The sequence below is a fragment of the Melopsittacus undulatus genome, chromosome 5 (genome assembly GCF_012275295.1).
Source record: "Melopsittacus undulatus isolate bMelUnd1 chromosome 5, bMelUnd1.mat.Z, whole genome shotgun sequence".
Taxonomy (NCBI): domain Eukaryota; kingdom Metazoa; phylum Chordata; class Aves; order Psittaciformes; family Psittaculidae; genus Melopsittacus; species Melopsittacus undulatus.
Window position 1 is genome coordinate 77547451 of NC_047531.1, and position 15532 is coordinate 77562982.

At 39.5% G+C, this 15532-nt stretch overlaps 1 protein-coding gene across 1 annotated transcript in view; it reads right to left on the minus strand.

Annotated features, from left to right (window-relative positions):
* The window catches only part of BORCS5 (BLOC-1 related complex subunit 5), a 66741-nt gene that overhangs the window by 10290 nt on the left and 40919 nt on the right, over positions 1 to 15532 (minus strand). Inside the window, exon 3 of the mRNA XM_005147982.3 lies at positions 10815 to 10972. Within this exon, the coding sequence (XP_005148039.1) occupies positions 10815 to 10972 (158 nt within the window). The remainder of the gene's footprint in view (positions 1 to 10814; positions 10973 to 15532) is intronic.

Genomic DNA, 15532 nt, shown 5'->3' on the forward strand with positions numbered 1-15532 from the left:
TACACAAAACCCAACCCAACCTCAGGCTGCAAAGCCTCCCACCCTCCTCCTTCAAATTAGCTTCACAATCACAGACTCAGTTCTGCACATAAGTTGGCAGGGGATTCCAAAACAAGCTCGGCATTCCCAGGCTCTCCTTCAGTGGCTTGGACTGCTGCCCCATCAGCTTGCTTTACTGACCTGTCAACCTAACAGCCACAGGAGTGGCAGGACCACTGCATGAAGAGAAACACCATGCAGAAGTACTGCACATGTTCCTAGACCCTAACCTGTGTCCCTCTGCTGTAGCAGCATCAGACTTTAAAATGTACAACAGGGTTCTTAGGGGGCAAACAATTACCTGATTTCATCAGAAAGTTTTCTAAGCTGTCACCAAGAAATGTTATAGTAATTTCTAGTGTATTGACTGTAACTAGTAAGAACACTTTAGAGCTTTCAATTGCTGCTTTCATGGAACAACCTATATACGTCTAAAAAGTTATCCCTAAACACTAATCATGACTAAAAATTATCCCTGATCTTACACTGCTGCTGTATTACTCATCCAGAAGACTCCTATATCTAGCCAGAGCTTGCATATTATAGAACAACAGCACTTGTAAATGTTATTTACCCTTAGGCTTTTATTTATCATAAATTGAGTTCCATACTTCCAACATGTCAGAATGACTAGTTTTAAGCAAGTTGGGTTTTCCATCAAAAAGAAGCTTTGATTTGAAAAAGAGATGACTATTATTGATAGTGAGGTGTTTCTCAGAAATCACTTCTCATTTCAGAGTGAAAAGGTGCTATCTAGCCAGCCTCATTACACTTGTAAGCTGTCTGATCCAATGATACTATTCTTAGCTCTACACTTTGGACCTGATAGCTGTAGGTCTTCTTTTCCAGATGTCCTACAGAAGGTCTTTCCAAACTTTTCCAAGGGAGTTAATGCTACCTTTGCCATATTTAGTCAGGGTTAGACATACTGGAAGAAAGTGTTTTCTAGAAGAAAAAAAACTACTTAAGAAAAACCTCTTAAATCTGTCTCAAAGAATGCAAAGGAGCCAAGTTTTAACCATCCCCTAGTTTGTTAAGTGGTAAAAAGATTACCTAGGACTCCCTCTTTTTTGTTGTCTGTCGGGGGAATTGCAGACAAGGATGGGTTCAAGCACCCTGCCACACTTACACAGCCAGTCCAACACATCTGGTTGTATCAGACCTGCTTCCCATGTGCTGTACAGATGTCTTGTATACACGCAAGAAGGCTGAAGCATGAGATGCACAGGGGCACAAGCCCAGCAGTCAGGAATCAAGGACTTCTGGACATCTGACAGTGAAGATGAAGCTTTTGCTCTTTCCTTGACAGCCACAGCTCTCATATGAAAGTCCACATCAACAACTTCTCACCAGGAAAACTCAAAGGTATGTCAGCTCTAACAATGTTAGCCACTGATCATCTGAAAAATTCCTGAAAGATTTTTTTAAGGCTCTGCATCAGCTCTTTCATTTTCAAACAGAACATGAAATAAGCCAAATACATCCCAGTGATGATGAGAAGGGAGGGATTTACTCCGTCATTCACAAAAGAGCTGCTTTTAAGACTGACTCTGCCATACTTCCACCGTGCTAAAGCTCAAATGTCGCATCAGTTGTCTGGAGGTCACAACATCTGACTGTAAGTTTCTGGCTTCAGGAAAGCCTCAAGGAGATCTTGAGCACTGTAGATCATTTCCACAGCAAGCTCTTGTGAGGGTATAGACTATTGTTCAAAATATGGTAACAAGAGTTACATACCACCACCAATGATCAACAATTCAGATGAAAGTTTAATGAGTGAGCACTGGTAACTCTAATTCACTCTGATAATTACTTTTATGTATTGAGCCGCAGTGGTCTCAGGTTTCACAAAGGGCTCAGTCTTTCTCTCTTCTTATTCATGTCTACAAATGGATCTCTAGAACAAATTGATCAAAAGCAAGAAGGCATTCAAAAATTTACAGTATGACCTGGAAGGAGAACTTACAATTGAAAAGCAAGTAGTTCATCTTCCGTTCCTATGTAGCTTAGTTCAGGCACAAGCAAGAATTAATACTATGGACTGGATTAAGTGAAAGGAAAGGCTATGACCCAAGAATCCCTTCTAATCTTAAAAACTCTTATAAATTCCTTGCCATATACTGCTGTTACGTTGATTTGTTTTACAAGAACTACCTAAGCACCTTCTTCAGCTGAAACTCACCTATACTGAGATTTTACCTTTTAGATAATTCAGTTACTCTTCAAATATATCACTTTATTTTTTGGTAAAAGAAAATAAAACAACACAAATCTTATTTCTTGTCCACTACACCACAGTTCAGCACATACACCTGATTACAGAGTATTCTACTATACTATAGTTCAGCATTTTATCCAGGTCTTCCAGAGATAAATGACACATCCAGTCATGAACAACGTCCACACAAATTAATTACTAGAAAATGATGTGTTTCATACTTCTAGAGCAAGTGTTGAAATACTGGCTAATAATGTTCTCATATAGAAACATTCATGCCCCAATGGCACAGAAACATTAAGGAAACCCTACCCTTCACAAAAAGCAAGATGAACAGGTTACTTGCACTAAGGCTTTGTAATACTTTCAACATGAAGTCATTTCTAGAGATCACATCTGATTGTTATCAGAATGCTAATTATAGGGCTGCTAACACAAGGTCAGCCATGCTCCCCCAGCATACCATCTAGCATCTTTAAACCATCAGCACAACTCCAAATATTTGCAAATAATACTGACTAACCAATCTAAAATGAACGTCGAATTGCTGCACAGCTTTTAGCTAACATTCCTAACACTCCCCCAACCCTCCAATTCTCAGTTAGGGTTGACACCTTGAAAATTTCAATTCTACAGTGAAACAGGAGGTAATTGTTAAGAATGGAAGCCTGTAAAGGGACTTTTCCTCTATCGACACAATCCAGACAGGGTAAGACAACTTTCAATCTACATTAACCCCAGACTTAATGAGAAAGAAAAATCATACCATTTTCAGTCTTCTTTTCATTAAGACAAACAAGAAAAGCTTCTCCAGTTTCTTCCCCAAGGTTCTCCAATCCCCAGGCATCCTTATAGTCCTTCTGTTGTACTATGAACTCACCTTCCTTGAACATAATGAGAACTGCACACAGCATGTCAGATGAAATCAACTCTCATCCTTGTGCAATACAATCAATACAGTCCTATTCCTTGTGGTAGTACCTTGTGTGATAGGAAGAGAGCAAGTGTCAGCTTGGGGTATATTTCAAATCTTTTTCACATCCAAATTCAGTATCAAGTCTGCTAACTCTGGAATGGACCTCCATACTTCTTACTCTTATTTGAAGATAGGATATTGGGAAGGGAGGTGGTTATTTGGATGTTGCTTGGGTTTTTTCCTGGCATAACAAGGCTAGAATAAGAAACAACAATAGTTCAAACAATAGTTTAAACAAGCTGTGAGAAAAAAATGGATTCTATTCCTTCTGGTGCCTGATAATCATAAACTCTATGCACTAATACTGATGAAAACATTACTATAAGCCTTAGCATACTAGATTTCCAATCTTTAGTGACCATCTCTTGAGCACGAAAGCTCTATAATAATACAAACCTTTCTGACTGCTAGATGCTTGTTTATGTTTAGTTTTCCACTCTTCCTTAGAAATTTAGTGGTGGAAAGGATTCCAGTTTAGATCTTTTCGCAACAGGCCATAAGAAACCAAAGCACGAGAGAAGGGAACTTGCTGGAGCTGATTTCACACATTCTAGGAGGGAGGGACTGATCTTTTTTATGACACTAAATGAAGCAGTACATGTTAATGTAACCAATTTCAGGCTGTCAGAAGTGCAAACAATCTTTCCTCTTGACAACTGCTAGATCACAAAGTTCATCTACAACAGAGCACTTACCCATCTGCCTCAGGCATACAGGGCAAGACATTCAATCTATGCATTAAATTTAACAACTATGAAGCTTTTTCAAAAGCCTTTTCCAATTTTGATGCTGGCTAGTTAAGACATCACCCCACCACTCCAGGATTCAAGCTACTTATACGTAAGGCTGGAGAAAAATGAGCAAAATGAACTCAATGACATGAGCGTAGTTTCCAGCTTAACAACCACGCACATTTATTTATGCATGATGGTGCCTGTTAAGATCCCAGTCTTTATAAACAGCATTTCATCACAGAAGATGCCTTTGAGAAAAAGAGCCTGATAAATGACCACAGTCCTCATCAATCTCGTAATTCCAAGATGCCAAAGACCGGTATGGGTTTCTCTACAGAACACTAAGTTCCCTAGCTTCTCTAAAAAGGCATAGCAGCATGGCATTAAATCCTGTGAAAACACAAATTGCATTTCAAACCAGGCTGGTCCCAATTTCAGAAATACTACACTCCAAGGAATTCCCAGGCCTCTTTCCTGGGATTTGAGGCATTGCTAATTTAAGTCAGTGTACCAAAAGGCTCAATTTAACTTGCAAGTTAATATGGCATCATCTAGAAAGTCTTTATACATGTGTCAAAACTAAAGACATCTCCATTTTTGCTTTTGCCAGGCTTTACACAACAGGCTTACTTTGGATCCTCTGAGCCTTCCACTTTAACAGGATGAAAGGTAACTTAGCGCTCTGATCCATATGAGCACTTGAACCTTGAAGTCCTGAAGTTGAAGAAGCACTTTGGCCAATTGTATTCTGCTAGCCTAGTTCAGTTTAGTCAGGTGTGCTGTTCTCAGGGCAAGTCTGCTGAAAACAGGTTTCACAAGTAGTTTTGGAAACTCAGCTCTGATGGGAAACCATAATTAACAGGAATGGCAACAAACTTCTCACTCGGCAGAGAACTAAAAACCAAAGACCAGAAAAACACCTCCAAAAGCAAAAGCTTCCCCTTCTTTTGAGTCCATTCTCTGAAGAGACAACAGTTAACTGACTGAAGCATGGGATGAACCCCAGACACTCCAAATCTTTCTGCTCAAGAGAGCAATGGAGTTAAGAGTGACTGTGCACATCACCCAGTAGAAAGTATGTGTGCTTGCAGCAGATTAGTACCCCAAGTCTAATGATTCTATGTTAACTGCAGCCTTGGTTATTGGGATCATGCACTGCATCCATGTAGTTCCCCCATCATGCAATGTTCTAAGATTTCTGGCCCAGGATTCATTTATTCCTGGTGATGGAACAGCTTCCCACACTTAGACTGCTTTTCCCTTTATCATCACCTCCAAGGTACTTTGTCCTTTAATTTCCACCAGGCAACGTCAAACCTTTACAAGCTGTCCCTACCACTACCAGCCCTCTCACCTCTAACAGTAAGTGTTCAAAGCCACAAGCCCTGCCCACAGCAAACCCATCCTTCCCTTCAGCTGTAACAAAACTATCTCCATGACCTCTGTAGGCCACATTCCCCAGCACACTTTGCCACTAGGTGACGAGTCTCTTCAATAAAACAAACGCTGCATGTCACAGAAACAACACAGTTGTGATAAAGGTCGAAAAGCCACAAGACATTCACATAAAATAAACTGAAATTCCTAAATCCCCAAATTGCTGGGCATGTTTTATTTCACACACGTGATGACATGAATGGCTGAATCACAGTTTATGAGTTTAAATGCATGGGATAAGCTACAAGGTGATTGTTTATAATGCTGGTGTATAAAAGTGTTTTTCTTGTTAGTCTGTCAAACGCACTAGACTTGTTGCTTGTAGAAAGTAAGGATTTAAACTCCTATCCATAAATTTAAACAGCTGAAACCTATTGGGAGACACGAATGTGCTGTTTGTGTGACTTCAAAAGTTGCCAAATATTAAGGGATGTATTTTTGGACATCTTAACTACATACTAGTAGTATGTAGTTACTGTACCCATTACAATGACTTTTTGCAGCAAGCAAATAAAGAGTTCTATATTTATAAAAAATAAGAAAACATACACATCCTGGAATCCTTGTTCAAAATAATGAGCTATTCCCATACAGGGATTCACAGGTATGAAACAAGCCATACACTGTAACTTGCTACAGGCAAACCAATTACTAATATTAATGCCTACCTGGAAAAGAGTTGTTTAACTATTAAGAATAGCTAAGAATATAAAGGTAATGTTTACCTTATTTGAAAATGTGTGTGTGGGGAGTGCTCCCCATAGGTGTGTGTCAGCTTAGACTGAGATAGTTTAAGTTTCATTTTGTATTGTAAAATGGGTTCTGTTTTCAAAATTGTCAATCTAAGATTCCTAGGGCAATAAAAGCTACAGATACCACTGCATCAGTATTTGTTTTTAGGCCAAAGCATAAAAGCCCTCCCTGTAATCCACTTTCAAATACATTTTAAGCACAGTCTATCTAAGAGCTACAGTTGCCTTTAAAGGTACATGCGATACTTAGAGTAGCACATCCCCTTTGCCAGTGCTGGATATCTAATAAGAAAATTTGAATATCTTTTCATGCAAAGCTTATTTGAAAGGAACTTAGATGGCTTTCAGTTTCCCTTTGGCTTTCTTATAAAGAAGCTTGGCCTACATTTATAAGTGTGACTAGTAATTTTTGGATACTCGGCTTCAGATCAAGATGCAATTTTTGAGGAGCCTAGCACCTTGTGCATGAAGAATTTTCTTTAGGACATTGAAACTTAACAATTTGAGGCACACAGAATCACAGGCCCTTTCTAAAAATTTAGCTCTGTTCCCCAGGCTTTAACTTCTCTGTTTCCCACTCCCTGTTATTCGCCATCCCCTATCAGATGACACTCTAAATTCTCTCCCAGCTACCCAAAACAGATATTCTCCACTGATAAGGGCATCATGTAAAGTAGCTCTCTCCCTGCTTTATTTCCTTCTTTCCTCAAAGTCATACCTAGTATAGTTAGTGCTGGTCAATGTTTGCCTTGAAACTACTCGATGGAAACCCTCCATTTTACACATTGCAAAACTGAGGCAGACACTCCTGCCAAAGACTGCACATGCAGCTCCCATAAACCCAGCATCAACTGAAGTTGCTCAGAACTTCCAACTAGTGTTGATGCAGACCTACAGCACTGTCATGGCAGAGACGAATGTGGGATTTCACAAGTTCGGACCTGTCCACAGCTAGGACCCTAACCTCACCACAGAAACAAAGGAAAAACACTGCAGTTGTGTTGAGCTCATGCTGACAGACACTGAAGATTATTTCTTCTTCTTATTTTTACATACAACACCCAAGAATAAGCAGTCTGAGACTGTTTTATCCCTGCTTAGCAAGTTATGGTTCATGCCTATGATTCTTAGCTTAAAGGATCACATTCTCTGTAAGGCATGTCATCAACTCCATCCCCATCATGAAACACTCTGGTAAAAGCTTCAAGGTACAGGTAAGTGTAAAATCAGTTTAACCTGTTAACCAGATAAAGTTGCGTTTTATACCGTAGCATTTTAGAGCACATCTACTGAGTTTTAAAAATGCACTTTTTCCTAGCATATGCAAGCTCACAGGGGTCCAACATACCATCAGGAGACAGACTAGATCCCACTCCCACACCCATCGGAACAGAATGCTTCCAGAAGTCAATAATGTGATGATTCATCCAATAAGCTAGAAATCTTCATCTTACAAAATACCAAAGCGTAGACAAACTACCCAGAAAATGCTGCAAACAGGCTTTTTTCTTAACCCTGGATTAACACAGACATAAATACCAAATTGCTGTTCTGTTGTTTTTTAAACTGATAAGGAGAAAAAAATAAAAGGAATCCTAAATATGTCAGTGGTCCTAGAATTAATGCAGTATTGCAACATACGGTGAGTCAGCTGCCAAAAATTAATATGAAGCACAACATTTAATATATAGTGACCATTTTTCCTTAAAAAGATGCAAACACATCTTTTTTTTGGCAGTGAAGACAAAGCCTACTGTCATAAAAATCATTCCCTTCCAAAACCAATACTTCAGGTACAAGTGTTCAAGTTCAACTTGGAATTGTTCAAGGCCAGGCTGGATGGGGCTTTAAGCAACCTGGTCTAGTGGAAGCTGTCCATGGCAGGGGGGTTGGAACTAGATGAGTTTCCAACTCTAACCAGTCTATGATTCTGTGAAGTAGTTGTAACTGCTGAAGAAAGGCAGTTGAGTGAACTACCTTTAATCACACCTTCAGTTCTTTCCCCTTCAAGGAAACACTTGGGTAAATGTATTTCTTCTTGAGAGAGAGCAGTCACAGCAACCTGGAAGCCACACGGGTTCTACATTTAGGAGCAGACAGGGATGTAGCCAATACACTGCAAAGAAATTCTGGCTGAAGTAGGGAATGCGATGGAGAGCAAAGCTAGACCGTTTTGGTCCCCAAAGTAAAGGAATGCACAGATGGCTCTACTTAGACCTGCAGTAACTGCTGTCATGCAATGTTTTTGTTTTCTTTAGCTTATTGTCTTTCCTATTAAGAACCATTTTAATTCAGATAGTGTGCTGATTTACAAACCACCACAGTTAATTATGAGTTATTGAGGACTAGTAAATTTACAGCAGTACTTTTGAGTTTTGGCAGAAATCAGGAAACTTTTTCTCTGGCCACACAGACAATGAGCAGAAGATATTTGCTCTGAGACAAGAAAAGACTAAAAAAAGCAATCCTGGCTGCAAGCAGTATGACTGTAGCATACTATACAGTAGGACTATTACTGCAGTGAGTACAGTCAGTGATAGTCTGAAAAGTGAACATACCTTAGACAAGCGGTAGGAAATCAGGAACTGAAGCTAACCAACATGTTGCAGGAAAGTTAAAAGTACAGTCAATTGGTAAGCATTATCAAAAGAAAAACACATGTTTGCAGTGTTAAAGAAAGAAAAAGGGAAATCCTGACTACTAAAACAAGGGTAGAAGAATTTACTGTCCAGCTCATGCACACACAAAACACATGCTTTTCACAACACACTTAATTTTCTCCTTCATTTTTACTCTTTACCAACAGTCAAAACTTTGCCTACAAGGCAAAGCTAAATCATTGCTGACAAATGGGTGCAGCCAAATGCGATTTCCTTTGTCTGCACTTGTAAGGAGAGACATACCCTGCTCTAGTTCAGCTGCACCCTTTGTTGTCAACAACTGTCAACAGCGGTTCAATTTAGTGCACCAAGGAGAGCCCAACCAATTTGGAAAGAATGATCCCACCCGGCTCCTCCAGAACACACACGCAGAACAGCCAATGAAAGAAAAACACTGAAAAATTATTAGGAAAACGAACAGTAAAAACCCACTAGATCTGGCAGAGGGACTGGAACCATCTGAAATTACTTAAGTATTGTGACCAAAAAAAAAGCCCACATCCCAACTGACTTGTCAGCTGCCCGTGTTACAGAATTGCCCATTTCTCCTTCACTTTGTCAAAAAGCAGTGTTATAAAGACTATAGTGACCAGTATCAACATTTTATTTATTTTACATGAAAAAAGCCCCAAAACATAAGTGTTATGACCTAGAAGAAAATATCACTATAGCTTATTTGAAAGGGACTCTGCCACTTGGCCTACAGAAGGCAAATCCAACTAATGCAGACTGCACTGGTGGCATCTACTGTGACTTTAAATCATGTCAATATCCCCTCTCACACTTTAACAGCCAAAAGAATTACAATCTTCTTGGATTAATGCAGTACCTGTCATTAGGCTGGCAATTAAATCCCATTTCTGAGATTGTGTGATCTGAGTCACCAACATCTGCAAATATCTTTATATCTTGTGTAATAGCTGGCCTCAGATCTTGATACACACCAAAGTAAAAAGGCCTTTTTAATGGCTCCCATGTTGGTTTGGACTTAAAACTCCACGATGACAGCAGCTTCTCAAAACAGCCCATGAATCAAATTTATTATCCAGTTTGTCATGTGGGATTTTCTTAAGTCTGAGCCAATGGAGCAACAACGAATCAAGGTCATTGCTTATACTGCATGAATAAGAATTAACCACCTGCTCAACAATTTTTCTTTGATACTGAAAGGTACTTGTACTTTTGTACAACCGGGAGCATGTGAGAAAACATTTTTGAACAGCATCTCCTCTCATACCAGTGTCTTGACTGAAAAAAACCCAAACAACACCGTCACCAACAAAAACAACTAAAAACCACCAAGAAACACCAAAACCCCCACAAAACTGCCAGCCATCTTACTGCTTCCAACATCAGTAGTTACACATGAGAAAGACAATCCAATCATAGGATGCTCACGCCAGGAATTCATTTCCTTCCCAACAGTATTATTGAATATTTAAGCAGATCAGTGATTTTCAAATGGTTTAGTGCTAAAAACGGCAGCACAGGAAGATCTTTTTGCCATATAGACCAAAGAAGATACACCACGTTATTGGCTTTGAAAACAAGTCTAGCTCTACATATACATTAAAGAACCATATTAGAGTTTAATATAACCATTTCTTTCCTTAAATTAAAGCCTAACCATGAAATATAATAAAATGTATGCTATAAAGACCTAGGTAAGAAATGTTACCTTTAAAATTCCAGTCATCTTTTCCTTCTTCAACAATTGCTTGTAATACTTGCCATACCAGAGGAACTGCTCCTGTTTATGGCCAGGAACCATAGACCATAACTAACAAACACACCGCCTAGCAGTAACCACAATGAAAGCCAGGAAATTTTGCCTGATGTACACACCCACAAAGTTTCTCTACAGGGTTTACTTTGACGTGTACTGCTGCAAGTGACCCAGGGCCAATCTACAGCAAGCACCTGCATTCACAGCACAAGATGGCCAAGCTGATGCCCCGAGCCCTTCCCCACCAGAAGCAGGCACGCTGCAGGCAGTACCTCTTTGATCCGCTTCACAAGTGCATTCTGATCAAAGGCAACAGCTTCTGCACACTGGTGAAGATGATCCTGGTACCGGAGACACAGCTGCAGCACCTGCTGGGGGTCCAGCTTTTCCAGTTTGGTGTTGGTCGGAGAGGTCTGCCCACTGAGAAGTCCTACAAGGCAAGGGAAGTACCAGAGTTAATCTGACAGTTCACGTAACCAGTTCAGCTGCAGGCCAAGAGGCAGCAGAACAAACCCAGAAGACAGTTTTTCATTACCCAATATAAAGTTAATTCAGGACCTTAGGCTGCTGAATGGACTTCAGGAATGTAATAGCCCAGTGAAAGCTTAAAGTAGGAAGGGCAGGATTGAAGATTTATGGATGTTTAGGATTTACAACAGTGCAAATAGCAGTTTGCCATACAGCTTAGCCCTCCTTGAAAGAACTTAAACACAGAATCTAAATGCAGGTGCATAATGCACATCAGCTTGGTTTTCAGCAACACAGTGTGTAAACCAAGTCCTGTTTCTTCTCCTCCACAAACAATCCTAGCTGTGAAAAATGAACCCGCTCCTCATTTATGCATGCCAGAAGGGGAAGGAGTTGAGATCTGCACTCCCATATAGGCAAGGGACTCAAACTATTTTCACTAGAATCATGCTGTCAAAACCAAAGCCTGAAAATTCACTGATCCCCCAAAAAAAACTGAATGAAAAAAATAACTCACCTAAGCTAAATTAGTAGAAGCGAAACGGCCATGTTTTGCCTACATTGCCTTTTAAAAAACTCAAATCACTTTCATCTTCAAAGATTTTTCATTACTATCTCAAAGACTAGCAATATATTTTTTAATACTTTTTTTTTAAATTAAGATTGGAATTAGACTTAAAACTAGGACACGGGTAATATCCAAAGCAACAAAACTGCCCGGAGAAGTTTCTCCTGCCCGTTGTTTGTTGCTTTCATAGAGCAACTTGAGAAGCTTTGCTGAGCTCAAGCATACGTGTGCCATACTGACCACATTCTCCAAGGCTGCTGGAAAAAAATATGCTAAACTCTAAGGCCATCCTTTTTTTGCTATTCATTTACTTACTTCCTTTTCATTTTCCTTCAGCAATACCGTAACTTTTTTCTTGTTGGGACACCATCTGTGACAAACAGCACATATGCACAATCTGCCTTTCCCAAAACATCCATCAAACTATGTAAACTGAATTCGGTGACTGCACACATGTGCCCTTCGGGACTCTCAGTTTACAGACAGGAAAAGACATTAAACCAGCAAATGTAAGCAAATATCACACTAAGCAATTAAAAAGTAATAAATGCCAGTTATTTGGATTGGAAAAGTTCTTCTAAGAACGTACCTCAGTGGGAAATGGAAACTATTTTGGACGGCCCCCATGCCTATTGGAAGCTACAACTGGTGACAGAGTTCTTGCCAAAACACAAGAACGTGATAGAAACCGAGATGTAAGTCAGATGCATCTTATGAATCTGAGAAAGTTAAACCTCTTTGAAAACATTTTCAGATAGACTTCAAAACAAAACCAGGACACAGCAACTTCATCAGATACAATGAAGTAGGTTTACTTTTCATCGACACTCAACATTTTATTCTTTCAGGATGCTCTCAGTTACCCTTTGCACAAAATCTTTTCTTTCCTCATCTTAAGATGAAAAAAAAAGGTAATTTTGTTTTAGTGACTTGTTGCCCACTACTACAGCACTGCCTGAGTCAAGAGGTCATGAGAGGAAACAAGACACTTCACTATTTAGTGTCAGACCCCTGTATATTAGTGAATTGGTTTTTATGTTTTAGAAAGGATCATCTCAAACAAAAACCTTAAGCCCAGCAATTTTAGCTGCAGATCTTTCCAGCCTACTTTCAGCTGAAGTACAAAACTTTGACGGGGGCAAACCCACTGAAGGAAATTAGGCTATTTAAAAATGTGTATGTTCCATGCTCTAGTGTTTCCTCTGCTTGTTAGTTCTGAAATTATCTTGTCAGGATAAATGTTCAAATAATGCTGTCAACTTTTAACATGTTGAATGTTCACATAGGAATGAAGAGTTCACCATACACCTGAGGCAGTTATCCTCTTTCTGCACTGATCAAATACATGATGCTATCAACCAACTAATTGCCTTTTATTACTAATCTCTCACCAGCTTCAAGAGTAGGAAGAAAATTAGACTCCATTTAAGAGATTTAATTAACATGAAGTGTGTATTTTGGCCAACTTATGCTGCTTGTAAGAATTTTGAAGTGAAATAGGCCAAGGACTGTAAAATGGGCTATAAAGGAAGACACTAATCAAATTTATATTATGTACTTACAACCTTGTACAGCTTACATAATGCTAAAAGCAAAATTAATAAACTGTAAGGAGCCTCTAATTCACTACCCAGAAAAACATGAGTTCAAGTGAAGGGAGACATTAACTGTTCAGCTGGAATTCCTTCATAAGGCAGCAGAAGTAGAAATACAATCCAGTACAAATGTTTGGAGTAGCGATAAAAAACAAACAGCATATGCTGCTTAAAGACAGACTATGGTATTGTTTTGGGTGATGAAGTAGGGAGAAGCCAAAGGAATTAGCTTCTCCAAAGACCTCTGGACTCATGCTGACAATGCCAGAGAAAAAGCCAGCTTAAGAGTTTCAGCTTGCAAGAAAGGAAAGAGCACAGTAAACAACAGCATGGAAAAGGCCATCCAGCCCTCCACCTGGCAGAAATTCCCATTGCCAAAAAAGCTGACCCACCATTTTTGCTCACGCTAAGAGAGACAGCCAGCACTGGGAAATGCCAGGTATTACTAAACAACTACTCTCTTTAAAACGACTGCTTCCTTCTTAAAGCCTTGTCCCACACTTTGAACTCTCAACTGAACAGGACCATGTCTCAGTGCTAGTTTACACATGGTTTGTAAGAGGATATGAGATCATATCCGTTGCAAGAAAATATATATTAGATCACTCTTAGAAGTGCCAAAATGGGGAGAGACACAGGTCACTGAGTGTTTCGGGCACATTCCCGAAACAGCCAGAACTTGGACCTGGTAACCAGCACATGTTAGAGCAGCTAAGTGCTGAGCTACTACCCTTCTTCACTAAGGAAATAGTATACCTAGTTTCATCTGTGTGATTGTCATTCCCCGCATCCCAAGAGCATGGTTCTGCTCTTAAAAGCAAGAAAACAGCATCTAAAGTTTTAATTTATTAAACTGAATACTCATTTTTCAAGCTGTTGGCTCACTTCTGAAAAAGGAAGGTGGAATCCGAAGATGATTCCACCAGGAATCATCTTTGCATTGTTTGAAACCTCAAGAAGAGACTGCTTAGCACATGAATGATGCAACATACCCCAGCATTGTACAGAAAGGCAGCATGGAGGATGTCATGGCTCGGGATAGGGAAGAAACAACAGGGAAATGAGAGGACTACTGCAGAGCTTTAGTGCATGGACCAAACACATTTTGACAACTGCCAAGCATGCATAGTCTTGGCTATCAAATTACACCATAAACCAAAATAAGAAGACAGACCTTATTATGTACCCGCCACAATGAAGAGAAGCCAACATCTCCCACCTCCTGTGGATACATCTGATCAGTAAACAGCATGCCCATGAAGGTGATAAACAGCAACTGGGACAAAGATTCACATTTCAGCTCCCAAATGGTGCTTTAGAAAAAAAAGCCACAACCCAATACACCAAGTATGCTGTACATAGAGAAATATCATATATCACTACAAAGCTAGCTGACCCACAGACTTGACAAATCTGTTATTGTTTCCATATTCCTTGGCAAACCAGAGGCATGCTAAAATCATTTTCCTCCTACTTAGTCATCTCCTTGTTGGTTCCAGGTCAATATACACTTCCAACAAATCACATCCTACTGAGCAGAAGAAAGCTGTTAGTTTAAAAAGCATTTTTATGGCTAGAAATGAAGTTCTTGAAAAAACGCTGTACATGCTATGCTGATTCTACATACATACAGAACATAGCAAACCACCACAGTTGTGCTGTGCTGCTTTAATGAACAATCCTAACAACTTGAACACTTTCCATTTGAAAAGCATTCATTTTTGACCTCCATATTTCTACTTGTCAATCCCTTTTTTCAACAACTAACAGCAGACATTACAAAAAGAAAACCAACAGGCCCACAGTTGTTAATTTATTATTAAAGACAGCAAAGCACATGATACTGTGCTCTTGTTACTAATTTTAAGGCCAGAAAGGGTTGCTGTCATCAGCTAACCAATCTTTCTGTGGAATATAAGGGAGGACTTTAAAAGTAACTCCTTTTTTAACAAGAACAGAAGTCTACCTTGCCCAGAATACTGCTTCCAACATTGGTAACAGTGGACATTTAGAAAACACCTTTATAAGTTCAGTTTCACTGAACCTTTGTGAAAGGTATACATATATCTCCACAATATCCTGTGGTAATAAGCAAGATGCTTATTTATGCACAACACGAAGAAAACTCTTTTCACTGGCTTTACACTTGGCTACACTGTAGTTGTGCTGTGATACAACAGAAATCTATAGAGCGGTGTGTACTTTCTCCCATCACCTTTCCAAGCTCAAGAACTCCACGGATCAGTCTCCTTTCCCATAGAAAATTAGGGATTTATTAATTCTCTGATTTATTTCTCTGTTTACCTCTGTAACACCTTCAAATCCCTCTAACCTGAGACCTGTCTTTTCTCCTTAAAAG